At 43.9% G+C, this 27,442-nt stretch overlaps 1 protein-coding gene across 3 annotated transcripts in view; it reads left to right on the top strand.

Moving 5' to 3' along the window:
* LMBR1 (limb development membrane protein 1) overlaps positions 1-27,442 on the top strand; it is a 133,007-nt gene that overhangs the window by 50,749 nt on the left and 54,816 nt on the right. For all 3 annotated transcript variants that reach the window (XM_040260208.1, XM_040260209.1, XM_040260210.1), the window contains 3 exons: positions 22,525-22,651; positions 23,148-23,216; positions 24,123-24,187. In XM_040260208.1, coding sequence (XP_040116142.1) covers positions 22,525-22,651; positions 23,148-23,216; positions 24,123-24,187 — 261 coding nt within the window. The remainder of the gene's footprint in view (positions 1-22,524; positions 22,652-23,147; positions 23,217-24,122; positions 24,188-27,442) is intronic.

Below are 27,442 nucleotides of genomic sequence, written 5' to 3'. Positions count from 1 at the left end.
CCCGTGGTCACCTGTCTGTGCTATAGTGAGCCTTACCTGTGCTCACGTGTGCCTGAGCCTGCCCTCCGCTTGCGTCTTGTGTCTCAGCTCGGAGGAAGAGGTGGTGTCTGGGTTTCTGTCTTTGTTTTGTGGTGGAGATGTTTCCCCACAGTTTCTGTCTTGGCCGCTCAGTCATGTACCAGAGTGTGAGGGTCTTGGGGCTGACCGCGCACCTGTTCCTGTCATACTCAGGTCACCTGTGTAACTCTTTCTCCACACGCTGCCTCGGAGGGATCTCTGGATTATTTCAGATGATGTCAGAAGATGGTTTTCGATTGCATAATCAACCGGTCTGCTCTCTCAGTTCAGTTCAGTTCAGTCGCTCAGTTGTGTCCGACTCTTTGTGATCTCTAGCCAGAGTTTAAATGGGAGTTAGGAATATGTTTGTTTGATATTGTATCTTAACATGTTACTTTTTTTTTTTTTGATATTATCAATCTTTTATTTATTTATTTTTTAAATTTATTTTTTTAACTTTACAATTCTGTATTGGTTTTGGCATACATTGACATGAATCCACCACGGGTGTACATGCGTTCCCAAACATGAACCCCCCTCCCACCCCGCTCCCCACAACATCTCTCTGGGTCATCCCCGCATACCAGCCCCAAGCGTGCCATATCTTGCATCGGACATAGACTGGCAATTCGATTCTTACATGATATTATACATGTTTCAATGCCATTCTCCCAACATGTTACTTTGAATTAAAATGTCATAAAGAAAATAAAGTGTCATGAGGAAAAAAAATTTAACAACTTAATGAAAGTAAAAAAAAAAATCTTTTCGAAGACAGATTGTTTCATGAACCAAAGATGTTTCTGGGAGTAACTTTATCCTGTGCCTCACATTAATGCCTATCTTTAATTTGAAGTTGCGGCATAAAATTTAACATAAGTGACAGCAACATCCTGATCAATTACCGAAGCCATCCAGACATCCCCAAATGTCCAGAACATAGCACACGGTCTGCAGGATTAAGAGGTTAACTCCTCAAACTTCAAACAAAGTGCTTGATAATAAAAGCAGAAAGGACAAAATCTGAGGTAACTTCCTTTCCTAATTAATTAGACTGGCCAGGTGGGAGCGAAGAGTTGGGTGCCAGTGCCTGCAAGGCCTATAAAGCTGAGCACCACGTCCGCGCAGTGGAGGAGGAGCAGACATCGCTTCAATATGTTTCTATCCTGTGTCACAGTTTGAAGTCGTCCTGGTTTGTGTCCCTTTTGGCAAAACTTACATAAAAGAGGCCTTGTACTGTAGTTTATGACCAGATGACTTCCCCCCCCCAGTGGCTAATTTGTATCAGGCCTCCATCTTAAAAAGACACAGAAATGAGTAGGAAGCCCGCTGCACTCTTTCATGATTCTTGCTCGTTTTTGCCACTGATCATCCGCAAATTGCTGGGAATGAGTGACTGAGGAAGTGCTGCTTCGTGTCAGTAGCACATGCGCATATTTGGCCTGGTTTTTGTGGGTGAGAGGAAATCGCACGCAAACGGGGAAGCTCCTGCTGGGGCCTTTCAGGGAAGTTTACCTTGGGTCTCGCTTTGATCTTGGTGTTTATTACAGAAAATGGAGTCATATCTCACTAGCTATTGTTATGTGTTAATCTGATTTTCCCAACACCTTCAAGAAAAGAAAATCATTCAGTAATTTATTAAAAGAATTCCTCTGCCTTCCTTCAGCTGAGGGTCTGACTTTTTCTGTGGAAACAGTATGGATAACACTGATTATTTTCAGAGCACCAGGCTCTGGCGGTGTTGTTATGTACGAGGCTCCTTTTGGCATTGTGACTCTGCTGTGAAAGGCGTGGTTATAACAGCATAAACAGCACTTCAGACATTGGAGCTTGACATACACGGCCTCAGAGAAAGACGTAGAAAAGTATTATTTTGAAGAAAAGGTTGCATTTATTTTATTCAAAACTTATTTGAGTTTAAAACGATTGAAATAAAAGTCATTTGGTTAATGGAACGATGTTAATTTCATCGCTCTTCCTGGCACAGTTGCACGATGGAGGGAGCCAGGTCATGCTGTCAGTGGTGGCATCAGTTGCTGTGAAAGAGCAGCTGTGCTTCTAGAGCACATTGCTCAGTTCCCGCACAGTTTGTAATAATGTGATACTTTGCAGTTATCAGAAGGGGAGAGATTTTGCTGTGTGGCTGGATCTTCCCTTTCTTTGCCTAGTAGTACGGTGGCAGCACCATAAGCGCTGGCATTCAGAAGACCCGGACGCAACCCCTGAGTCTTCTTTGCTGACCACAACGTCCAGGCTCGCTTCTTAGTGTCTCCATTTGTACAGTGGACTGCAGTCTGGCCTCGCCCTCCGGGTGCCTCACCTAACCCGAGTGTAAAGCACCGAGGTGCAGATAGAAGTGGCATCATCATCAGAGGCTTAGAGGCACCAGCTGTGAGCAAGTCAGTGATGAGGCATCAGGAAGGTTTGTCTGGGGTTACTTCACATGTGATAGCAAATGATATAAGAAGTTACAGTGGCGTCAACACAGCTTTATTTACTTTTTGAAATAGAAGTGTTTTTATCTTGTAACAGTGTAGGTCATAAAAAAAGGTATTATATTTAATAGGTAACTGAATTTTAAACTTTATTTTATATGATAATTAAATCACCAACGAATGTCTCATAATCTGTTAATTGAGAAGTTTAGGTAAGAAGGAAATAAAAAATCACTAGGTTCAGATTTTAAACTAATTATACTTTTAATTAAACTGGCCCTAGTACTTTTGATATACATAAAAGTTTTATAGGAATAATCATTATCAGCAATTAGAGTCTCTCTTCTAAAACTTTTTTTGGGGAAGTTGAAAACTGGCTACCCTTGGTTGTAGTGAATTTTATTTGAAAGTAAAATTAAATGTCAGGTTTAATGCTGACTAGAGAGCATCTTACATAATTAGGTCTGTAGGATGAGAGCTCACCCAAGCAGCTAGTTAGGATTGTTAAAATCTTCTATTTTTGGGGGGGCACTTAAACTCATATTTATTTGGGCTTCCCTGGTGGCTCAGGTGATAAAAAATCTGCCTGCGGTACAGGAGACCTGCGTTCGATCCCTGGGTCAGGAAGATCCCGTGGAGGAGAGGGCATGGCAGCTCACTCCAGTATTCTTGCCTGGAGAATTCCATAGAGAGAGGAGCCTGGCAGGCTGCAGTCCATGGGGTTGCAAAGAGTCAGACACAACTGAGCAACAGTTTACTTGTCTGTAAAGTCCTTTATTTAGCCTGCCACAGTGAAATCTTGTGATCTGTATGAAATGTGCACTGTGTATAGCTGGGACCCAATACCATCACTTTACAGCCCGTTTATTTGGCCCATTTGTACCAGAATAAAAGTTGTATGTTCAGATACATCCAAAGCAATAGGATTGTTTGATAATTTTGACATGAAGTAATATTTTAGGTTGTAGTATATCTACTTTTCTTTAAAACTGAAGTCACTAATAGTTACAGTAGAAAATTTATTGATTTGTACACTTTCTGGTAAGGAAAAGAAATTCTCATCTAGAAAGACAAGCTCTTACTGTTATTACAGACTGATTGACTTTGAAAGCAGTTGAACTGTTTAAAAATACATAAAATGTATGTTCTTTTAGTCATTAAAAATAAGATGAGTAGGCAAAAACAAAAAAATAAGCATACATCAACAGCAGAAAAAGAATTAAATGTACTGAAATGGTCAATTTAAAGGAAACATTTCTTACCATCTTTCTTGAAACACAAAGAAGAAATTTTAAGTTATTTTATAATGTTGGATTTAAATGCTTTTTTACTTTGATATTTTACTGGGATTACTTGATATTAATGTTTCTCTTGTTAATTAACAAGTATTAAATTTTAAGCAGTCTGGTTTTAAAAAGACTTGTGGAAGACTTAAATTTTTTAAAAAATCCTTTTTGAAGTATCAGAAAATCTTATATCTTAATGATTTTTGCTTCTTTCTTAAAGGCCTAGGATTAAATGATGTTTCTGATTTTTTCAGAAGAGATTTAATGAAGTTCCTTATGTTGTGATAAAAACCTGCATTATATAATTTTAAAATACACGTTTAGTCTCCTGAACAAGATTCTTATCTTTTTCTGTTATTGCCTTAGTTCAGGCTTCATCATTGTTTACTTGGATTATTTAAGCCACTGTCTGTGTTTTCCGCTTCCAGTTTCATCCTGCCACAAAGTAGCTTCCACACTGCCTTCTAGCATTGCTTTTAAATAATACTGTGTCTGTAACTCACCTCCGTAAAATCTCCAAGGGCTAAAATCAAACAGGCACAGGAAAACTTAAGTGGTAACTGAAAAAGTGATATGCTGTCAGGGGAGGGAGGTGGTTCCAGGTGGTCCAGGACATTCAGGCTGGGAGTTGAAACAAGCCCCACTGAAAGCCCTCAGCACAAGGGCAGACTTGTTACACACACACTCTCTCACTCTCTCTCTTTCAAAGGGAATGTCTGTCAGCCTTAGCTCTGAGCAGAAGTCACCTGAGAGAGTCCACAGGCCTCTACCTCACAGGAGTTGGGGTTCGATATTACTACCTGTATTGTTGAGGGATGCCAAGCCAAGAAATTAGGCTAACAGTTTTTTCAAAGTATTATGTATAATTTTCAACATTTTATCAATTATCAGCTATCGAAAAACTAAGATCATGGCATCTGGTCCCATCAGTTCAGTTCACTCGCTCAGTCGTGTCTGACTCTTTGCGACCCCATGAATCGCAGCACGCCAGGCCTCCCTGTCTATCACCAACTCCCAGAGTTCACTCAGATTCACGTCCATCGAGTCCGTGATGCCATCCAGCCATCTCATCCTCGGTCGTCCCCTTCTCCTCCTGCCCCCAATCCCTCCCAGCATCAGAGTCTTTTTCCAATGAGTCAACTCTTTGCATGAGGTGCCCAAAGTACTGGAATTTCAGCTTTAGCATCATTCCTTCCAAAGAAATCCTACGGCTGATCTTCAGAATGGACTGGTTGGATCTCCTTGCAGTCCAAGAGTCTTCTCCAACACCACAGTTCAAAAGCATGGGGAAACAATGGAAACAGTGACAGACTTTATTTTCTTGGGCTTCAAAATCACTGCACATGGTGACTGCAGCCATGAAATTAAAAGATGCTTGCTTCTTTGAAGAAAAGCTGTGACAAACCTAGACAGCAGATTAAAAAGCAGAGAGATTACCAAAAAAGCTCCGTCTAGTCAAAGCTATGGTTTTTATAGTCGTCATGTGTGGCTGTGAGAGTTGGACCATAAAGAAAGCTAAGTGCCAAAGAATTGATGCTTTTGAACTGTGGTGTTGGAGAAGACTCTTGAGAGTCCCTTGGACTGCAAGGAGATCCAACCAGTGAGTCCTAAAGGAAATCAGTCCTGAATATTCATTGAAAGGACTGATGCTGAAGCTCCAAAGCTTTGGTCATCTGATGCAATGAACTGGCTCATTGGAAAAGACCCTGATGCTGGAAAAGATTGAAGGCAGGAGGAAAAGGGGATGACAGAGGATGAGATGATTGGATGGCATCTCCGACTCGGTGGACATCAGTTTGAGCAAGCTCTGGGAGTTGGTGATGGACAGGGGAGCCTTGCGTGCTGCAGTCCGTGTGGCTGCAGAGTCGCCCATGACCGAGCAACTGAACTGAACTGATGTGTCATTTTGTCACCCAGCCTGATAGATAATATCAGTTTGGCATAATGTTTAATTAAATTTTAATTTTAAGTGTTTATAAATATATAATTAATGTTGGTTTCTAAAACATTAGAAAGTTTATTTAATGTACTTTGAGATTCGTAAAACTTAGAAACTTTTGAGCTGGTCCTATTAATAACAAGGGATACTGCCTTTCAATTAACTGTATGAGAAACTCAGGTAGTGTGTGTATATGTGCGCAGTCATGTCTGACTCTTTGTGACCCCATGGGCAGTAGCCCGCCGGTCTCCTCTCTCCATGGGATTCTCCAGGCAGGAGTACTGGCGTGGGTCACCATGCCCTCCTCCAGGGCGTCTTTCTGATGCAGGGGATGGAGCCCTCGTCTCCTGCCTCTCCTTCTTTGTCAGGCAGATTCTTTACTACCTGACAACAAGCATATAACTAGGCCAACAAAACCTGATTTAATTTTAGCCTTGCTTTTTTCCGTTTTAAACTTACATTTTCTTAGTAATTTGATATTGGTTTAAGTTATTAAAGTGTCATTATTCCTTCAAAGCCAAGGATGAGTAATATAGTCAATTCTATTTTAGCTATGTTTTTCTGGGAGTTTTTACGAAGATCTAATATTTAAATCTATCTGTAGTTAATTTTGTGAGGTAATTAAAAAGCGTGAAGCTAGATAAATTTTTCTGTAACTCAGTTATTCTAAAGAAACGTACACAGTAATATTACTGTTACCTATCATTTTTAATATTAATATTTAGGTCTCATAATCACACATATTTTTGGACTTTTTGCAGCTTTCATTGCCTGGACTCACTGTTCTCTCCCTATTTCCGTTCTATCTTTTAGTGGTTCCCCCGGACACTTCTCTGTAGCCTTGATCCCATCTGCTCCCTGTCCTTCAGGGTTTTCTCAGCGCTGCTGCTCTGTGGATGGCAGTGTCTTCTGGCATTGCCGGCTCACCCGGTTAATCCCTGTCGACCACTCTTTGTGTGTTAGGAGCTGCGGCTGCTGCTGGGGACAGTACAACCAGTCGGTTATTCATTGATCACATGTTTCTCCTGTCTCCTGTGGTAGAAAGTGTTTGTTACCTGTCAGCTTGAATTGATGTCCCTGACTCCTCTGTCTCTCTACCTGTTAGCTTTACGGACCCTTCGTCTGAAACTCAGTGATTGGTTAATTTGGGGGCATTCTTTGTTCATTTTTCCACACCTTGGAGGCTCTGTGGTCTCTGCTTGGCTTGGCTCTGATTCCATCAGCAAGTGTGTGGCACAGTCTTTTCTTTTGGCCTCTCCTCTTTAGCTTTGTAGCTGTTTTGGCCTCTCGTGACCTTGTTGTTCAGTTGCTCAGTTGTGTCTGACTCTCTGTGACCCCATGGACTGCAGCACGCCAGGCTTCCCTGTCCATCACCAACTCCCGGAGTTGGCTCAAACTCATGTCCATCGAGTCGGTGATGCCATCCAACCATCTCATCCTCTGTCGTCCCCTTCTCCTGCTTTCAATCTTCCCCAGCATCAGGGTCTTTTCAAATGAGTCGGCTCTTCGCATCAGGTGACCAAAGTATTGGAGCTTCAGCTTCAGCGTCAGGCCTTCCAGTGAATATTCAGGGTTGATTTCCTTTAGGACCTTTAGGACCTCGTGACCTTAAAGTTGCTTAAAGAAGATCTTTTCCAATCTAGTGTTTAGAAATTTCTTCCAAGATGACTTCTGCAAATGTGTGTGAAGCTTTCCTAAATGTGTCTGTATCCCAGGATCTTCAATGTTTCATTTTCCTGGTTCTTACTTGCTTGCATGCAGCGTATTCACAAGGTTGGTGATTTTGGCTGATTCTCCTGTATATTTTGACTTCTATCGGTTTTTCATTAATATTTTAATTTTAATTTAAACAAGTTTAGAGAAAGCCAATTAACCCCATGTTGTATTTTATATCATTCCAAATTACCTTTCAACATTTGTACTTCGATTATTGTGTAATCATAATAGTGTGTACATATATTTTATGCCTTTATTTTAATAAGTTATTTTGTGTACATAAATTTTCTAGTGTCCGGGAAAATTGTCCAAGACTTGGAAACGGATGGAGGAGACCCTGGGTGTTGCCAGTGGGTTCTGGGGATTGTGTGACCCTGCAGGGGTGTGCCCCTTGGCTCATGTTCTGTTGACCTGGCTGTGTTTCATCTCCTTAGGCTTAGAGTGAAGCTGGAGGAAACTGAGCCCGATGCAAATTAATTTGTCTGATAGAGACTGTAAGTGATTTCTTCCCTGTGCAAAAGATAGCACCCAGCATTCCATTTCATTGTCCCACAGGATGTCATCCAGTTTTGCATCTGTTAGCAGGTTGATTTTAATATTTCTGGATATCCAAGTATGTGTTCCTCAAATTCTTCTTAGACCTGGTTTTAACAGAAATTAAAACCATGCGCTGAAGGATGTGAAGAACAGGAAGGGCCCGGTGCTCAGAGCGGAGCTGCCGCCAGCGAGCTCCAGGAACACTCACACAGAGCCCGCGGTCCTGGGGGCTGAAGGTCCGGTGAACGCTCACAGGCCCCCCAGGGCACGGGGTCCTGAGAGGCCTCGCCCAGTCACTCTCAGACCCAGCGTCACCAGAGGCAGGAGGTGGTAGAGGAAGAAGCAGCAGGACAAAAAGTTTGTGTGTTAAAGATGAGCAGGGATTCAGAAGGTGAACAGACAACTGGGGAAAGTCAACATTGTGAGCGGTGCCAAATTCGATGTCCTGCTTGGGGTTAATAGACGAAGACAGGGTTTCAGAGAGATTTGAAAACACTTGATGTAGCAGTTTAGACTTGTCTTGGCAGAGGGAATTAAGATGCCTTGTTTCAGTATTGCCAGAAATGAAAGTTATGTTAAGTCATTCTGATAAAAAAAAAAAGTTGAGACAGTTCCAAGGATGTTTCTACAGATTTTAAAAAATGGATAACTGCAGTTGCTTCAGATTTGTCCAGCGATCTGAAGATGGAACACGCACAGTTGTATTTTATGGAACCAGGATAATCTTGATGCCGAAAGCAGACATGGTCAGTATGAGAAAGGAATATTATAGCCATTCTTATTCATGAATTCATATGAATCGGGACATAGCAAGCTGAATCCAGCTATGCACACAAAAGATCATCATTCAGAAAAATCATTTCAGCTGTCAAGGCTGGTTCACCACTGGAGAGTCTATGACTTAATCCCTGTGAGGAGACGAAATGAGAGAAAAGAATCAGGTGAGCGCCTCAGAAGAGACACGGAGCACGCCGTGAAACGGGACCGTCACGATTGGGAAGTAGGCCGGGAGCTGAGCGAGCGCTGCCACTGCACGGGCGTCTGCCCTGACCCGGCGGCCGGCCCTTCTTAGTAGTGAAGCGCTAGAAGCAGTCACTTTGTGGTCAGAGCCATCGTGAGTGCCTCAATTTCTAGTGACAGACAGCGCTGTAGGAGAGTTCTTCACCAGCCACAGTCAGGCCAGAAAAGGAAGAATGGAAAGGAACAAACAAAACAGTCTTGATTAACAGATGATGTTGTCTTTTGAAAAGTCTTGTAGAATCTAAAGATAAATTATAAATCAAATAAGAAAATTTAGCAAGGAAGCTGGATGTAGCATTAATACAGAAAAATCAATAAAAACAACAAACAGGCAATCTAATTACAGATATCTTTTATATAGCAAGACAACTAAGGTATGTTGAAATAAACCCAACAAATGATTTTTTAAAACTTACTGAAATAATATACGGAAAGAAAAAATCATGTTGAAAGATGTTAAAGACCTAGGTAAATGGGTAGCTTTTTTATGTTTATGAATTTCTTTATATGATAACAATACCAGTTTTTAGGGTGTTTTTTAGAGTAAATACAACTCTGTGAAAAATTTTAAGGTTATCTTATAGCACATGACAAGGAGATAGTATAATTCTATGGAAGGCAGAGAACCAAGAATAGCCCAAACAATTTTGAAGAACACGGTGATGGACCTTACTCTACCAAATCCTTAAAAAGGAACAAAAGACTTAAACAGACACTGCTTTGAAGAAGACGTACAAGTGGCCAGTAAGCACATAAGACCCTGATATCACTAGGCGTTGCTGCTGCTGCTGCTGAGTCGCTTCAGTCGTGTCCAACTCTGTGCGACCCCATAGACGGCAGCCCACCAGGCTCCCCCGTCCCTAGGATTCTCCAGGCAAGAACGCTGGAGTGGGTTGCCATTCCCTTCTCCAGTCCATGAAAGGGAAAAGAGAAGGGGAAGTTGCTCAGTCATGTCCGATTCTTTGTGACCCCATGGACTGCAGCCCACCAGGCTCCTCCGCCCATGGGATTTCCCAGGCAAGAGTATTGGAGTGGGGATGCAAATCAAAACCACAGGGAGATCCCTCTCCACACCCATTTGGCTACCAGGGGGAAAAAAAAAAAAAGAAACTAACAAGTATTGGTGAGGATACTGAGGAACTGAAACTCTTGTACACTGTCAGTCAGACTATAAAATGATAATAGCCCCTGTGGAAAATAGTATAGTGGTTGTTTAAAAAATTAAAAATATGATTATAATATGATCCAGATATTCCAGTTTTGGGTATGTACACAAAAGAATTGAAAGCAAGGACTCCACAGATAAATATATACACCATTTTCATGGAAGGGTTATTTATAATAGACAACCAAACTTGGAAACAGCCCCAGTATCCATCACTGGATTAATAGATAAATTGTGGTTTGTGCATACAGTGGAATATTATTAACTTTAACAAGGAAGGAGATTATGACATGCTACAACACAGATAGACCTTGAGAGCATTATGCTGAGTGAAATAAATCAGATGCAACAAGACAGATACTGTGATGATGTCACTCATAGGAGCGTCCTAGTGTAGTCAGACTCATACAGACGTGAAGCAGATGGTGGGTGGGCTGGGGCTGGGGTCAGGTGGAGAGTGAGTGTTTAATGAGTGCAGAGTCTGAGCATATAAGAAGCCCTGGAGATGGATGGTGGTGATGGTTGCATGACTCTGTGAATGCACTTAATGTCGCAGAACTGTACACTTAAAAGTGGTCAAATACACATTGTTCAGTTGCTCAGTCCTGTCCGACTCCTTGCAGCCCCATGGACTGCAGCACGCCAGGCTTCCCTGTCCTTCACCAACTCCCAGAGCTTACTCACACTCATGTCCATTGAGTCGGTGATGCCATCCAACCACCTCATCCTCTCTATCCCCTTCTCCTCCTGCCCTCAATCTTTCCCAGCATCAGGGTCTTTTCAAAAGAGTCAGCTGTTCGCATCAGATGGCCAAAGTGGGGTTTCAACGTCAGCATCGTTCCCTCCAGTGAAGATTCAGGACAGATTTCCTTAAGGATTGACTGGCTTGATCTCCTTGCAGTCCAAGGGACTCTCAAGAGTCTTCTCCAGCACCACAGTTCAGAAGCATCAATTCTTCGGTGCTCAGCCTTCTTTATGGTCCCATTGTCACATCCATACATGACCACTGGGAAAACCATAGCTTTGAGTATATGAACCTTTGTCAGCAGAATAATGTCTCTTCTTTTTAGTATGCCGTCTAGGTTGGTCATAGCTTTTCTTCCAAGGAGTAAGCGTCTTTTAATTTCATGGCTGTAGTCACCATCTGCAGTGATTTTGGAGCCCCCCAAAATAAAGTCTTGTCACTATTTCCATTGTTTCCCCATCTATTTGCTTTGAAGTGATGGGACCAGAAGCCATAATCTTTGTTTTCTGAATGTTGAGCTTTAAGCCAGCTTTTTGACTCTTCTCTTCCACTTTCATCAAGAGGCTTTTTAGTTCCTCTTTTTGCTGTAAGGGTGGTGTCCTCTGCATATCTGAGCTTATTGATATTTCTCCTGGCAATCTTGATTCCGCTTGTGCTTCCTCCAGCCTGGCATTTTGCATGATGTACTCTTCATATCAATTACATAAATAAGCAGCCTTGACGTACTCCTTTTCCAATTTGGAACCAGTCCGTTGTTCCATGTCTGGTTCTAACGGTTGCTTCTTGACCTGCAGGTTTCGCAGGAGGCAGGTACAGTGGTCTGGTATTCCCATCTCTTTAATAATTTTCCACAGTCTGTTGGGATCCACGCAGTCACAGGCTTTGGTGTGGTCTGTGAAGCGGAAGTGATGCTTCTCTGGGATTCTCTTGCTTTTCCTCTGATCCAGTGGATGTTGTGGCACTGTGGTCTCCAGTTTCTCTGCCTTTTCAAAAAAAGTAAATGATGAGCACAGCAGCTCAGATGGGGGGTTATCAGGTTGGCGCTGCAGGTGTGTATGGTTTGGAGGGCTGCACAGGGGCCCGGTGGTTGTGGTGATGTTCCTTTAGGTTCGGTGGGTATCCGAAGGTACTTAATAGACATACCTACACCGTGTACAGATTGACAGCCTCGGAGATACTGTGGATTTGTTTCCAGACCACCACAAGAGAATAAATATTGCAGTAAAGCGAGTCACATGAGTTTTTGGCTTCCCAGTACATATGAAAGCTGTGGTTATACTATCCTGCAGTCTATTACATGTGCAATAGCATTGTGTCTGAGTGTACGTATTTGAATTTGAAAACACCTCTTTGCTAAAAAGATGCTAATCATCGTCTGAGTCTTTAGTGAGTCAGCATCTTTGCTGCTGGAGGGTCTTGCCTTGATGCTGGCTGCTGATCAGGGGAACGTTGCCGAAGGAGGGTGGCTGTGGCAGTTTCTTAAAATAAGTTGGCCATGGTTGCCACCTTAATTGACTCTTCCTTTCTCTGCAGCATGCGTGCTGTTTGATACCATTTGACCCATAGTAGAACTTATTTCAGAATTGGACCCGGGCCTCGCAGACCTCGCTGCTGCGTCCTTACCTAAGTTTGTGTGACTCTCTGAATCGCTTGCTGTCATCTCAGCAGTCTTCACAGCGTCTTCACCAGGAGTGGATTCCATCTCAAGAAACCGTTTTCTCTGCTCGTGCCTAAGAGGCAGAGCTTTTCTGTGAAAATTAACCGTGAGGTCGCGCTAATTCCATCACATCCTGGCGCTCCACTGCTAGCTCCGGTTTTCTTGCTGTCCCCACCGCATCTGCCCTTGCTTCCTCCACTAAAGCCTTGAGCCCCTCAGAGTCATCCGTGAAGGTCAGAACCAGCCTCTCCCAGTCTCCTGTTACTATTGGTGTTTTGACCTCTTCCCAGTGTTCTTAATGGCATTTAGAATGGTGAGTGCTTTGCAGAGGATTTTCAAATAGCTTTGCCCAGATCATCAGAGGAGTCATTGTCTATGGCAGCCAAAGCATTACGGAGTGTATTTCTTAAATAACAAGGGTTGAAAGTCACAATTACTCCTTGATCCACAGGCTGCAGAATGGATGTTGTGTTCGCAGGTATGAAAACAACTTGAATCTCTTTGTACATCTCAACTGGAGCTCTTAGGGGACCAGGCACATCGTCAATGAGCAGTAATATTTTAAAGGAATCCTCCCTGGTGGCTCAGAGGGTAAAGCGTCTGCCTGCAATGCGGGAGACCCAGGTTTGATCCCTGGGTCGGGAAGATCCCCTGGAGAAGGAAGTGGCACCCCACTCCAGTGTTCTTGCCTGGAGAATCCCATGGACAGAGGAGCCTGGCGGGCTACAGTCCACGGGGTTGCAGAGAGCTGGACACGCCTGAGCGACTTCACTCTCACTTTGATCTGAGCGGTAGGTCTCAGCAGTGGCTTAAAACGCTCAGTAAAGTATATTGCCGACAGGTGTGCCGTCACCCAGGCTTTGTCCATTCACAGAGCACGGGCAGAGAGGTTTAGCGTCATTCTCGAGGGCCTAGGACTTTCAGACGCTCAGTGAGCACTGCCTTCAACTTAGTCATCACCGGCATTAAGAGAGCCAGCCTGTCCTTTGAAGCTTCAAAGCCAGGCATTGACTTCTCTCTGGTTTGTAAGTCCTAGTTCAGTGCCATAAGGGTAGCTTTTCTGTGGTTTCTTGGAATTCCTGGTGCTTTTTGTGTAAGTATACTTTTTGCCACAAAAGCAATAGGACACTATTACCTAAATTATCATGTGGAATTGCTTTTATATTATAGTGTGTCCTTTAGTATCTTATACATTTTACTGTACTAATGTAATATAATCAGAAACCTAATGATCCTTCTTTCAGTTTGTTTGAATTGAAACTTGTGCCTGGGTGTTTTATGAAAGGACTAGTAAGGTAATGGCTACAATGTTCTGTTAAAGGACTGAGCATTTGCTCAGCATGAAATGGAATTGAAAAATTGGTATTCTGGTAAAAGAAGCTTTTGTGTATTTTGCCTTAGTTTCTTTACTAAAATAATAGGTTGCCTAAAACTGTTAGTGTGTTTTAAGCCTTCTCCCCCTACCTTATCCTTCCGTATCAGTTTGTCTTTTAGTCTTATTTCTGTCTTCTGTTGAGGGTAGAAAGCACAGGCTTCAAAAGCTGACAGAGCTGAATTAAAGAGTTCTGACAGGCCTTGACCAGAGTGACCGTAGGCTGATTATTTTGTTTTTTTTTTTTTTGGGTGTGAGCTTTCTCATTTATAATAAATTTGCCTTTATTTTGAATATTCAGTGATTACATATAAAGCAACTACATAGTAGGAGCTTTGCAAATAGTTCCTTTCTCTTCTTTTCCATCAAGTTTTACTAAAGAAGTATTAGAACAGAGTTAGAATTAGAAAAGATCGTTACTGGCCAACCGTTAGTTTATTTTGATGTGATCAAAGGTACTGAGAAATGTTTTTTCCCCCAATTTAGAGTTATATTTAAACATTTTGATGGAAAGTCCCTGCAGTCTTTTTATAATTCAGTTCTTTCATTTATGTGTTACAAATTCACTGTATCTATTTATTTTACTTGCAATCTGGAGGATTTTGTTTGTTTAAAATCCTGAGAATTTCTGCCCATTAATTTAAATGTAGTGAACAACTTAGTTCAATGAACTAGCAGTGTTGGTGTTATTATTTTAACTTACCCTAAAATGCTTCCTTTTTGTCAAGTCTCAATACCTTGAGTCTTAGCATTTTCAATTTTCCTACTGTATGACTATATTAAATAAATATGTATATATATATAATAAACTGCAGAAAATATTAACATTAAAAAGCATTTCATTCTAGAGTTTTAACAGTGCTTTCCATAAAGCTGTTTTCTTTGACTTGGGACCAAAACTCTTTTTGTCTCTCCTTTTAATGATTACTCTGGGAGCAAAGGGGGAAATGTTTGACTCTCTAGGGATGCTTGTTTGTAGTTTTTTCATGGTTGAAAATAATTAATACCTGCCTTTATTTTCTGTTCTTTATTAGTACTTCTATCGATCTTACCCAGACGACTGCGTGTATGCTTGGTGCTGTCTTGATGTCATGCTGAGCAAACCTTATCTTAATGTTACTAAGAGACCCTTTTTGTTAAATGGAAACAATGGCTTGATATTTATTTTAAATGTTCTGTGAATGTAGAAATTTTCCCAGGCTTTTCTGATGGGTGGAGACATAGTATATGAAGTGGTGTTTACATACCTTCTAAGAGGTCAGGATGTCCATGCAGAGTCTTGTTTAAATGTTCATCACCATAGAAACATGCCAGTTTACTAGCAGAGCTTTTGTAAATACATTGTGATTTTCACTTCACTGATGCTCAATGCAGAGCATTTAATGTGTAGTTGACCAGCACCAAGATTTGGTGTTTAGTCTTTACTAGCCTATTTAATCTAATTTAAACTGTTAAATGTTGAGATAATTGCAATTTCCAGAATAATACTGGTATGAAACTAAAGTAATTAAGTATATAGCTTACTTTTCTTAAAAACAATGTTTCCTTGGCAGAAAGAAAGTAGTTTGTTTTGAAGTTTTATTTTATTTTTTTTACTAATACACCGAGTGCTTATTATACTATGATTTCAATAAAAGGGATGGTGTTTCATTAAGGTAACTGAGATTTATGTTTTTTTGGGGCTGGGTTAGACAAGTATTTATAAAGATGTTACGAAGTTCATGAAATCCTAGTACTGTGTGGCATGGTACAACATTCAGAATTCTGTGAGCAAGCGTTACTGTTGATGGCGAGTAGTTCTGTGATCTCATGTTTTGGAGACATTTCTTACTTTCTAGGATGAACAGTGGGAGCCTGCTTCCGCTCTGACAGTGTCTGCCACTTTGTCGATTGCAGGATGCTTCAGTCCCTTATGCTGACATCTGGCATATCTTTTAGCTCAGCTTATGCAAGAATGAAGTTGATAGGGACCTTCCCCTGGGGGCGTCCGAGCCCCTCATTCTGACTCCTAATGGAAAGATGAGCAGTAGGCCTAGTTTTTTGCTTATATGCTGTCCTGCTGGTGATTAATGGTAGTGATAAAAGCTCTCACAATGCTTTTCATTTCTTTGTAAACAGAGCCACACACAAAAGTTTAAAAAACTCCACACTACATGCCACAAAGCCTGTACTCTTTAGGCTTTGCACTATTTTAGTGTTCTAAAGAAAGGCAATGATAACAGCTTGTGTATTTTTGAGACATGAGCCAGTCGATGCTAAATGAACAAATGAAGTCTGATTATTTATGGTCCCTTCACCCTTTCTCTCTCTCTCCTGATTTTGTTGAAGGTGGAAAATCTGCCACATTGCATTTAATGAACAGATTTGTTATGTTTTTCTGTTGGTTTTGCTAAAGCTCATAAATGTGATACTTAATTGATTTCATATTGGGCTGATTTTGTCCCATTTAATCATGAAAAGGGAATAGAATTAACAAAAGGAACCAGTCACCCTCGCCTCATAGTGGATGGGGCCAGTATGACCCTTACTTCTGGTGACGTCAGTCATCTTCAGTATTTCATAAACGAGTATAACCATACTCTGTAATTGCAGTGACTTCCTCTGTGGCAGCCTTTTCTGAAATTCCTGATTTACTCTTTTAAAAAAATTTAGATTAATAACTGAAAATGAGAAAATTTCTTTTTATGAGTTGTTACTGTCAAAAGAAATGGTGATTAATTTGAAGTAAATTTTTGAAGAGTGCATGTGCTTTGACTGCAGAGGTTTGTCTGGTTAAATGTTTCTTATTTGGCTGCTTAAGCATGTGAATGTACATTTCAGACGTTTCTTCATGATTGTATTCATAAATTTATAATAGAAAAAGCATCCTCTTGGAATGATACAGCTTGTTTCATTTAACAGAACTTTCACATATAGTTGTTAATCACAGAGAGATTTGTCCAGAGAATTTTATATCAAGGTTAAATTTAGGAAAATGGCCAGAAAGTATTTGAGAGTACAGAGTGCACTAAACATGAGATTCTGTCAGAAGCAGGCTGTCAGCAGTCTCTGACCTGTGTGGTAACCAGTAGCCATGTGCGGCTATATGAATCTGAGGTCACTAAACTTCACTAAAGGTAAACCCCAGCTCTCCAGCCGCCAGAGCTGCATTCTGCTGTTCTGGTGCTCTGTGCACATGCAGTGGCTGGCGTGGGGCAGCGCGCCTCCACGACCACGGAGAGAGCTGTCGGGCAGTGCTGCTCTGTGCTGGCCCGCCATGAACGGGTCATTTGTATCGCTAGTTATCTTCCATACTCTTTAAACAGCAGAAGGAAGAGCGAGGCCCAGCTTCAGGGACGTGCCTGCGCAGGCCCTCAGGTGGAGAGTGGTGCTGAGCAGGCTTGGGCCTTGCTGTCTGTTGTCACGGTGATGCATCTGTTTCCCAGGCTAGCAAGCTGTGAGTGTGCGCGGAGTGATCAGATTTGCATTCTGAGATGATACACACTCCCATGCGAGATAGGCAGCAGGTCAGGGAAAGACAGGAGTGTGGGTGTAGCTAGGAGGCTGGGTGTCATCCAGACAGATGCTGTGGCAGTAGAAAGAGGTGGATGAATTTGAGCTGTAATTACACAGAGGAATCGAAAGGAGTTGGTGCTGGACTGGCCCGGTGTCCAGATGTGTGTGTGTGTGTGTGTGTGTGTGTGTGTGTGTGTGTTGGGGAGGGGTGGGGTGGGGTGCAGCAGGAAGGAGGAGACACAGATGTTTCCAGAGTGTCTGGCAAAAACAGCAAAGTGGATGACGGTGCCGTTTATTGAGGCATGTGACACTGAGTAGGAGCAGGTTTAGGGGATAAAGTGATGAGTTTGATTTTCGGGTTCAGTTGGAAGTTGCTGTGAGGTATCCAAGGTGAGGTGGTGGTTAAGATTATGGACCTTGGCCTCTGTGGTGTGATTTGGACTAAAGGTATAAACTTGAGGTTTGCTGGCCTCGTGAGGAGGCAAGATCATCCAGGAGAGAAGGGAGCAGTCTGCCTGGGGGAGCGCCTTCACAAGGGTGGGCCGAGGAGCCACAGGGGCTGGTACGCAGAGATTGACAAGCCCCTCAGTAAATCCGCGCATGTTAGTGTTTGAGAAGCCCTGATGCAGCTTGTGAAAGGCTGAACACTGAAGACTGTGCCATCAGAGAAAAGGTACCTGAGATACTTTCCTTTACAGAATGAAAGGCAGAGCAATGGAGACAGCAACGAAGGACACGGGGAAGGGAGCTGAGGGGCCGTGCGGGTCGCCAGCTGGCTCTCCCTAAGGGACAGGGAAGCTCCGTTGTCACGGAAGGACACAGGGCGTGAGGTTAGGACCAAGGCCAAGAAGACATTTACATGTGTCTGAGGGAATTATTGGCTACAGATCACCATGAGGATTGCCGGATGACATTGAAGTCCCACTGTGAAGGGTAGTATCAAAAATTTCTCTTGATTCTATAAATTTCTTGAACAATGCTGTAGCTTCCAGGTGGGATTAAACTGGTCTGGTAGAAGTTAAAGGGGCCAGGGATACTAGAACATTACTGACACTGAATTATCACTAAAATGTGCTGGTTTACTATGGGGTTTAGACCAGTGAAATCAAGACTGGTTGGAGGGCTTGGAAGGCTCAGAGGAGGGGGGAGGATGGGGAAGAAGACCCAGAGCTAGGTTAGAGGGTGGAGAGATCGCAGGAGATGAGGAGGTACTGGGCTGAGGGGGCAGCTGCCCTGGGCCTGAGAGATGAGGGGTCTGGTTAGATGCGTGGGCAGCCGCAGAATGGAGACAGGCCTCTGTGTGAGCTCCTCGGCTGGGGATGCACTCAGAAGCTCTGCTGAGTTGGGTGCTCGCATAGCAAGGAGGTCAGTCTGGTTTCTTCTAGGTTGCACATGGTAGACAGGAAAAGAGGAGCGTGCTGGCAGTTAGGGGTGGTCTCCATTTGATTCAGAAGCACGAGTGGTCTGGGAGATTCCAAACACAGAGGCAGCAGTTTGAGTCATGACACCAGACTGCGCTCAGCACGCTGCACACGTCCACGCTGTGGTCCTGATAGCCACCTGTGAGGCAGGGGCGTCTTTAGCAAACTCATGCTACAGGCAGGAAGCTGAGGCACAGCAGGCTTTAGGCGCTTGGCCGAGGCCACACAGTGGGCCAGGCATGGAAACAGGAGTTGAGCTCAGCAGTCTGCTGCTCTGGTTGGGGCTCTTAACAAGCCTGTTCTACTGTTTGTCTCATAAACCAACTTGGATATTTTTAAAAAGTTATTCTTTTGGGTTCCAGACTCTTGGACATTTATTATTTTAAGAAAATATTGAAAATTAAAGATAACATCAGTCTGTTCTCCTGTATCTTAAGTCATACACATCCACTCTAAAAATGTTGGAAAAATATGACAGGGCACCAAGCGTACAGAAAAGTAGTTCCCTGTAGCTGTGGTATGTGTAGGACGGTTCCTGTCAGCTGCCCTTGCAGGGCTTGCTCTTACCGGGTCACGAGAAGACCCCTTCCTGCTCCACTCAGGGGAGAAGGAGCTGTACCAGGCCAGGGGTCAGCCCCCTCGTGTGCCAGCTGGTGGGGCGGGGTGGGGAGCCCTTACTTCTGCCTGTCTGAGGCCTGGGTGAGAGGGTTCACGGCTCGATCCTGGCCCTGAACCCAAACGTGTGGGCCTTGTCTGTTCCTCCCAGAAAGCTGCCCAAAGCTATCTGAAGCTGCCGAGATCTGAGACATTACGGTACCTCCAAGGTGATAGATTGGTTGGCTGGCTTCACAGATACTGGCTGTAGACACAGACTCCTGGTCTGACACCGGGGACTTCGTTCCTCAGCCTGCAAGTGTAGCAGCCCGCTCTTCCTGCCAGTTGTCCAGGCCCCGGGCCCCACAGGGGCGCCGCAGCCCAGTGGAAGCCATCCCCGCAGTGGGCTTGTGTCACAGCTGCGGAGCCCTGCACCGAGGGGACCCTGCAGCAAACCTGCCTGGCTTCTGCTCTGTGGGGGGACCTCGTCTCTGATGCTGTAAAGGAGGCAGACGTGCCTCTGTGCAGAGACAGCGTCTGTGTCTTCCCAGGCCGCTCGCTGTGCAGATGTCCTTGAAAAGATGGTCCAGAATGAGACCTGCCCACCTCTGTTGGTGAGATGCTCAGACGTGGGAGAGAAGCACGGAGCATTGCCTTGCAGCACAGAGGAACAGATGTGATGAGAAGCCGGTTGAGCTGCTGAGAAGCAGTTCTTACCGTGGGCTTCCCCGGTGGCTCAGCTGGTGAAAGGGTCCACCTGCCAGGTGCAGGAGGCTCAGGAGACTCTGGTTGGATCCCTGGGTCGGGAAGGTCTCCTAGAGAAGGGAATGGTGCCCACCCCAGTGTTCTTGGCTGGGAAATCCTATGGGCAGAGGAGCCTGGTGGGCTACAGTCCACGGGGTTGCAAGAGTTAGACACGACTGAGCGACTGAATCACCACCAGTTCTTACCAAAATGTCAGAAGAAGTATGTAAGTCTTCCTGGTGACTGGTTCCCCAAATTTATTATCATTATTGCACTCGCTGTAACTTAGTGTTACATTATTGTAATTGCTGGGTGTAATTGTAACATATTATTGTAGTAAAATGCCCTGGTTTTGGACATCAGGTCTCATAGTTCTGAGTATCACTGCTCTTTAGCTCATGTGTGACGACACTTCAGACACGTGTCGCGTGTTTTGTGAGCTCAGATGTTCCTGTGGGCTGGCTGGAGGCTGGCAGGGTGTGGGCTGCAGGGGGTTCCCCGGTGGCCCAGACGGTAAAGCGTCTGCCTGCAATGCCGGAGACCCGGGATCGATCCCTGGCTCAGAAAGTTCCCCTGGAGTAGGAAATGGCAACCCACTCCAGTATTCTTGCCTGGAGAATCCCATAGACGGAGGAGCCCGGTGGGCTACCGTCCGTGGGGTCGCAAAGAGTCAGACACGACTGAGCAACTTCACTTCACTTCAGAGGCAGGAAGAGATGAAGCTGAGATTGTAAACATACACTCCAGAGCCTACTCTTTCAAATCTGTTTTATTTATAGACTTTCAGATCATATTTAAGGTGTAATTAAAAGGTTCTTGCTTAGAGGAAGAGGGGGAGAAAGAAATCAGTGCTAAAAGACAGTGGTCGTGTTTTGGTATCCTCAATGGTTTGAAGGTTGTGAAGTGTGGGTTCCGAGAGTTCTTCAGAAAAGGAGAAGTGTGTCTTCTAGTAGTTTGCTTTGTGAGTGTTCTTGTTTCCTCTCACTCGAGCCGTAGCTACTGTGAGAGCTCATGTGTTAAGCCAGACGCAGGGTGCCACCCCTCTGGTTCCCCAGCCTCCCTTGCCTTGAGCATGTAAGGGGCACTGGCTCTTCACTCTGAAGAAGTGAAGAGAAGTGAAAGTCACTCAGTCATGTCCGACTCTTTGCAACCCCTTGGACTACACAGCCCATGGAATTCTCCAGGCCAGACTGCTGGAGTAGGTAGCCTTTCCCTTCAGAGAATCTTCCCAACCCGGAGATTGAACCCAGGTCTCCCGCTTTGCAGGCGGATTCTTTACCAGATATGTTTTCACCTACGAGGGGCGACCCTGTGGTAAGGTAAGTCTGAGTCATCACTTCAGGCTGTGACCGCTTGGCCGTGGCTTTAGGACATTTCCTTTCTTACTGAATTTGCGGAGCAACCTGTTTCTGTAAATCAGAAATTAGAAGGTAACATTTAGAGCAAAATGGAAATAAGTCCATATTTTAGATTTTATATATAGCTCATATCTTTAGACTTTTTAATATGAAAGGAAATATGTGATTTGAGAAGCATGGGTATACTTACAATTTTGTTATGTTACAGTATGAAAGAACAATATGCATATCTGCATTTAAGTGCAGACCCAGTCATCTGGTGGCTTCTTAAGAATATGAGAAAGGTTTCTTTTTTTGCCCAGTCCCCTAGGTTTCAAATTTAAGTTGGCCTCTTGTTTGGCCCTGAGGTCAGAATTTGTTTTATACATTTAAAATTGCACACAATGATTCTTTATTATATTCCATCCTGGTGGATTTAGTGAAAAATTCAATCTAATGTGGACAAAGGAGTGATGTTTAATTGATATAAATATTGATACCGTCTGTCCCCATGGTTTCTGAGGCTGGGTCACCGTGAAGAGGCCTTCATCCGGCCGCTAGAGGGCGCCGGAGGCTGTGGGGAGCCGGCGGGATTCCTGCCTTCTCCAGTAGATGGCGCTTTGTGCTCTCACCAAGTTGGGTGTTCCAGAACTGCTGGGCAGTATGCCTTAATTAGCCTTATAATCCCTTGATTAGAATCACAAATAAAAATTCGTTAATCTACTCTCGTGGTGGAAAGTGTTAGGAAAGTAATTAATTGTTTAAAATGGCTCTGCAAAATGTTTTTAAGAATTTTTTGGGTACTTTCTTCAAAGCTTAATGGTGTTTTACATAATTTTCAAAAGAAAGTCAGTCTGAACATTACAAACAGTAAGCAGTGTTTTTTGTCTTGCTGAGAAATATAAATTTCCTCCCCTTCCAAAGAGTTTTTGTTTTCACATTGACAGAAGCCCAATTGTTCATGTGTTAAAATAAAAAAACTAAATCTTTGTTGTATTTTTCAGGGGATCCGAGCCCGAATTTTAGAAACTCTGGTCATGCTCATCCTCCTGGCCTTGCTTATTCTCGGGATCGTGTGGGTAGCCTCAGCACTCATTGACAATGACGCTGCCAGCATGGAATCTTTATATGGTGCGGATTGACTTGTTTAAACCAGTTTCTCTAAGGGAGACTATGGTTTGGAATATAATTACACATTCACTTTTTAAAACATTTTAATAATTCTTTGTATATTATTATGCAATAATCCTTGTATAGTTAATCCATATTGTTAATTTACAGACTTAAAAAGTCTTTTGACATGTTTAAGGAAAGAAATGAATGTTTATGTGTTTCTTGTATATAGAATGAGCAAGCAGCTTTTCAGACTTTTTTTCCCCCCTTTGGTTAATTGGTTTCTGTTCTTAAAATTCCGTGGAGGCTTATTTTCTCCCTCTAAACAGGTTTTGCAAAAGAGTTATTTCCTGTTCTTCTGTTTTAGATCTTTTTATTGTACAATTTAGAGATTACATGGTTTAGTGGACTGAAGTGGGCAGTTACGATGTTTACTGTGCATTAATCTATAGTCAGCCTATGTCTGAATGCACAGTATTTTAGATGTACTAAAATATTTACATTTTTTTAACAGATCTCTGGGAGTTCTATCTACCTTATTTATATTCCTGTATATCATTGATGGGATGCTTGTTACTTCTCTGTAAGTATTTTTCTGACATAATATTGATGTTAAAGCAGAGTTGTTCTGTGTTCTAGAAAATTATGGGCAAGTCCTGATGAGATTCTTTTAACAGCTTGGAGATTTTATTTTTTAAGTTGGTCTTAACTTTTTTTGTATGTTCAAGATAAATTTTGATACACTGAAACCTTGAACAATAAGATACCTTTGGTTTTCTCTAAAGAAAGCCTCTTGCACGGAGTTGGAGAGAGAACGGGAGGGAGACAGTCAGACATGCTCCCCAGCTCCCCAGCTCTCCCTGCTGCCCCCGCCCCGGCCCCAGCACTGCCTTCTGTCTTTGAGTGGTAATTGTCAAATTCTCTCTGGTACCTTTGTGGTCTTTTTTCCCTTCACAATCTGCTTTGTTTCACGTAAAGCGTCGCATCACGTCTCAGCAGTGCTAGAAGCAGATGAGTGCAGGTGAAACGGCGTCGGTGCATTGGCGCCACTCAGCTGGTCAGCATTGACGCTTGAAATGCAGCCTGTTTTCTGGCTGGTTTTCTTTGGCTTCTTTGAAGTGAGCTGGACTCTGGCATCTCCTGCCCCCCCTTGGTCTTCACAAGTCTCCCTTAAGTGCAAGAATGCCCACCCTCCGTGTGCCAGCCCCCAGAGCTTCTCCAGTGGTGATGCTGAGGAGCCTGTGACAGGCATGGAGAAAACCCAGGACTGTGCCGCGCGTCTCGGCCCGCGGCCTCCCCCGCCCCGAGCCCGGCCGCCTGGGGCCCGCGGCCTCCCCTCGAGCCCGCCCCGAGCCCGCCCGCCTCGGCCCGCGGCCTCCGCCCGAGCCCGGCCGCCTGGGGCCCGCGGCCTCCCCTCGAGCCCGCCCCGAGCCCGCCTGCCTCGGCCTGCGGCCTCCCCTGACTGAAGCGCACTCTCTCTGCTCCGCAGTGTGTACGCCGGTCGGCCTCTCCCGCATGTTCGCTGTCACGGGGCAGCTGTTGGTGAAGCCAGCAGTGAGTATGTCGGCGTGAAGCGTCTGGTCTGTTAGATGAACTCTTCCACATTTGAACATCGCTCAGGTTCTAAATTAGTGTTCAGAAACAGAATATTTTTATATATGGATGCCCCAATGGCTACTGCTTTGGTTTCATCTTTCTCATCTTTGGAAATCAAATTTGTTTTTGCTCTTAAAATGCAAAGTAGAGGCACACAGGTGAAAATGCTTCTAACAGATTTGAAGACAAAATGTACAGGTATTTAGAGGTATTTTAAGTGTCCATTATCTTATATTTCATGGGGTCACAAAGAGTCAGACACGACTGAGCGACTGAATGGAACTGATCTAATATCAAATCGTAACTCTTTTGTGTTTCAAAGTTTACTATATATAGTCTTTGAATTACAAAGCAGTTATTTCCTGAAGATTTGTCTGCATATTATATCTTGATTAATCTCAGAAATACTGTATATTCATTTAAAAATAACTCTCAGCTGATAGTAGTTTTGATGATTTGCTCCTGAGTTGCTTTGGCTGCTGGGCTTCCCCAGTGGCCGAGTGGTAAAGAATCTGCCTGCATTGCTGGAGACACAGGAGACGCAGGTTTGATCCCTGGGTTGGGAAGGTCCCCCGGAGGAGGGAATGGCAACTGACTCCAGTATTTGGTCAGTAAAATCCCATGGACCGAGGAGCCTGGTGAGCTCCAGTGCATGGGGTCACAAAGAGTTGGATGTGACTGAGCGCCTGGACACACGCATGCATACTTCGGCTTCTAGCTCTTGTGCCAAGTATTTGACAATATGAGATAGTTCTTACCTGTGTCTAGAGAGTTTGTCACTTCCATCATTCTCATGGCTCATCATCGCCTACATATTCCCGTCTAAGCTGTGCACACGTGAGAAGGCCTTTCCCACCTGTCCGCCCTGAGTTTACCTGGAGCCACCCCTCCCGCCGTGGCCTCCCCGGTATGTGATTCCAGTCAGCCTCCCAGCTGGTGTGCTGCGCCCGAGCATGCTGGGCTAGACCCCTTTACCTCGCCACTGCCTCCTACCTGCTTCGGGCACGTGGCAGCGTCCTGGAGCCCTGGCTCTGACGCCAGCTCCGAGCCCTGCCTCCCTTCTCTCAGCTGCAACAGGGAAGCTTCTCGAATTGCATTTCCATATTCCCCTTTGTCTGTATTTCACTAGCTGTACTTATTAAATTATCATGGTTATGTGTTTTCTTCCCTGTCAGGGTGATTCATCAAGGGAAAGAAGCAGAGAATATCACAGTAGACATTCTTTTAGGAAATGTTTGCTTAATTTTGAAAGTTTTTTTTTTTTTATGGCAATCTTCATATTTTTTAAAATAACGGATTTTTTTACCTGCTATGTAAATGTGCACACACTCAAATATAATACATATGCTGTTAAATCTTGAAATTTGCTTTCCTCTTAAAGAGGTTTTGTGACATGGTATTCGTTTAGTTTCTTCCTAATTCTCTGGATGTTTTGTTTTGTTTTTTTGCTCTCTCTCTCCGTTTCTACTTTCTGCCTCCTAAAATAGGCAAATGTTTCAAGTTCTGTCCTTGGGCTAATGGTGCCATACTCTGTTTTTCCTGAGCATTCTGCCACTTCCACCTCACTTCTAAATGTCTATTTCTAGTGAGAAAAAGATAATGAATATAAACTACAGTATATTTTAAATGCTATAATTGAATACCCCATGGAGTTGAAAACCCAACAGATAAAGAATCAAACTACTTATTTATCTCCCCTCCCCAAGCTTATTTTCTCCCAAACTTGTCAGTTATTAATAACATCTTCAGACTTTTCTTATTCCTAACATCTCATAATAATGGTTATTTATTTAGTAATTAAGTATTTGCTGTATGTGTGCACTGAGTACTTCATTTAATTTCATTTTTCATAGCTTCATTTAATCCTGATGATAAACCCATAAGTTTGGTGATGGTGTTCTTACTTTATGCTTGAATTGTCTGCAGTTAGGGAGATCAATTAGCTTGTAGAAGATCACAGATCTGAGAGGCCAGGGTGGGGCTTGAACCCAGAGCCTCTTCTCGGAGCCGGGACTCCGGCCACCGCTTGTTCTGCATGAAGAACGCAAGTCGAGCCCTTCTGTTGCTGAGTGTACTTTGCACCTCCCCACCTGGGTATTCTGCTTCGATTGGAATGCCTTTTCTCCTTTTGGTAAATGAAGCTACCAGGTAATATGCTACCACCATCCAAAACATTTGTGAAGACTTTTTTCTTCCCAAATAGAAGCTGGGAATCTTTCTTCCTGTGAACTTCTGTAACATTTTATTTTAGCTTCATTTATGCCTTTGATTTCAATTCTATAGTTTTTTTTCATGTCTGTCCTGAACATAGAATATAAGCTGTTTGAGGTCAAGTCTGATCCATAGTTAGGTCGCCATCAGCCCAGACTGGCTGAGAGCACAGGCTTTGAAGGCAGATAACTTTCCTTTGCCAGACCTTAGTTTGGTGGCTGTTACAGGGTGGGGTGAGAAGAGTCTCTTTTTTACAGGGTTGCTGTGGAGTGATGGGATGAAGCATGCCAGCCCTCACGCAGACATCTGTGCCTCTCTGTGCTTCGTCTGCGTCACTCACTCACACCAGCCCATCCCTGTGGTGGTGAGCCATCAGTGGGCAGCTACACAGCCAGAAGGAATCCTTTCGTGTGTGTTACTGTCCTTCATTTGCTCAGTCATTTCTGACTCATTTGTGACCCCATGGACTGTAGCCCACCAGGCTCCTCTGTCCATAGGATTTTCCCAGTAAGATTACCAGAGTGGGGTGCCGTTTCCTTCTCCAAGGGGTCTTCCCATCCCAGAGATTGAACCCAGGTCTTCTGTTTGGCAAGCAGATTCTTTTCGGCTGAGCCACCAGGGAGGGCCCCTTTGTATGTGTTAGACCTTGAAAAAGTAAAACGTGTCTCTTGTGGTCCAAACAGTAGAAAGTGGTGAGAATGTTGATGGAAAAGGAATTTTGTATCGTGGCCCACAGAGGTGTGGCCCACGCTCTCCTCACAGGCGAAATCTGCCTTGGATGACTCAGCCCTGTTCACGGCCTCCCCTGGGGCTTCCCGTGAACACACGAGTGCGTCTTGTCCTCAGCGAAGCCCTCCCTGCCCGTTCACGGCCTCCCCTGGGGCTCCCGTGAACACACGAGTGCGTCTTGTCCTCAGCGAAGCCCTCCCTGCCCGTTCACGGCCTCCCCTGGGGCTCCCGTGAACACACGAGTGTGTCTTGTCCTCAGCGAAGCCCTCCCTG

The sequence above is a fragment of the Oryx dammah genome, unplaced genomic scaffold (assembly GCF_014754425.2).
Source record: "Oryx dammah isolate SB20612 unplaced genomic scaffold, SCBI_Odam_1.1 HiC_scaffold_18, whole genome shotgun sequence".
In the NCBI taxonomy this organism is placed as follows: Eukaryota; Metazoa; Chordata; class Mammalia; order Artiodactyla; family Bovidae; genus Oryx; species Oryx dammah.
This window is presented reverse-complemented; position numbering and strand designations above follow the sequence as displayed.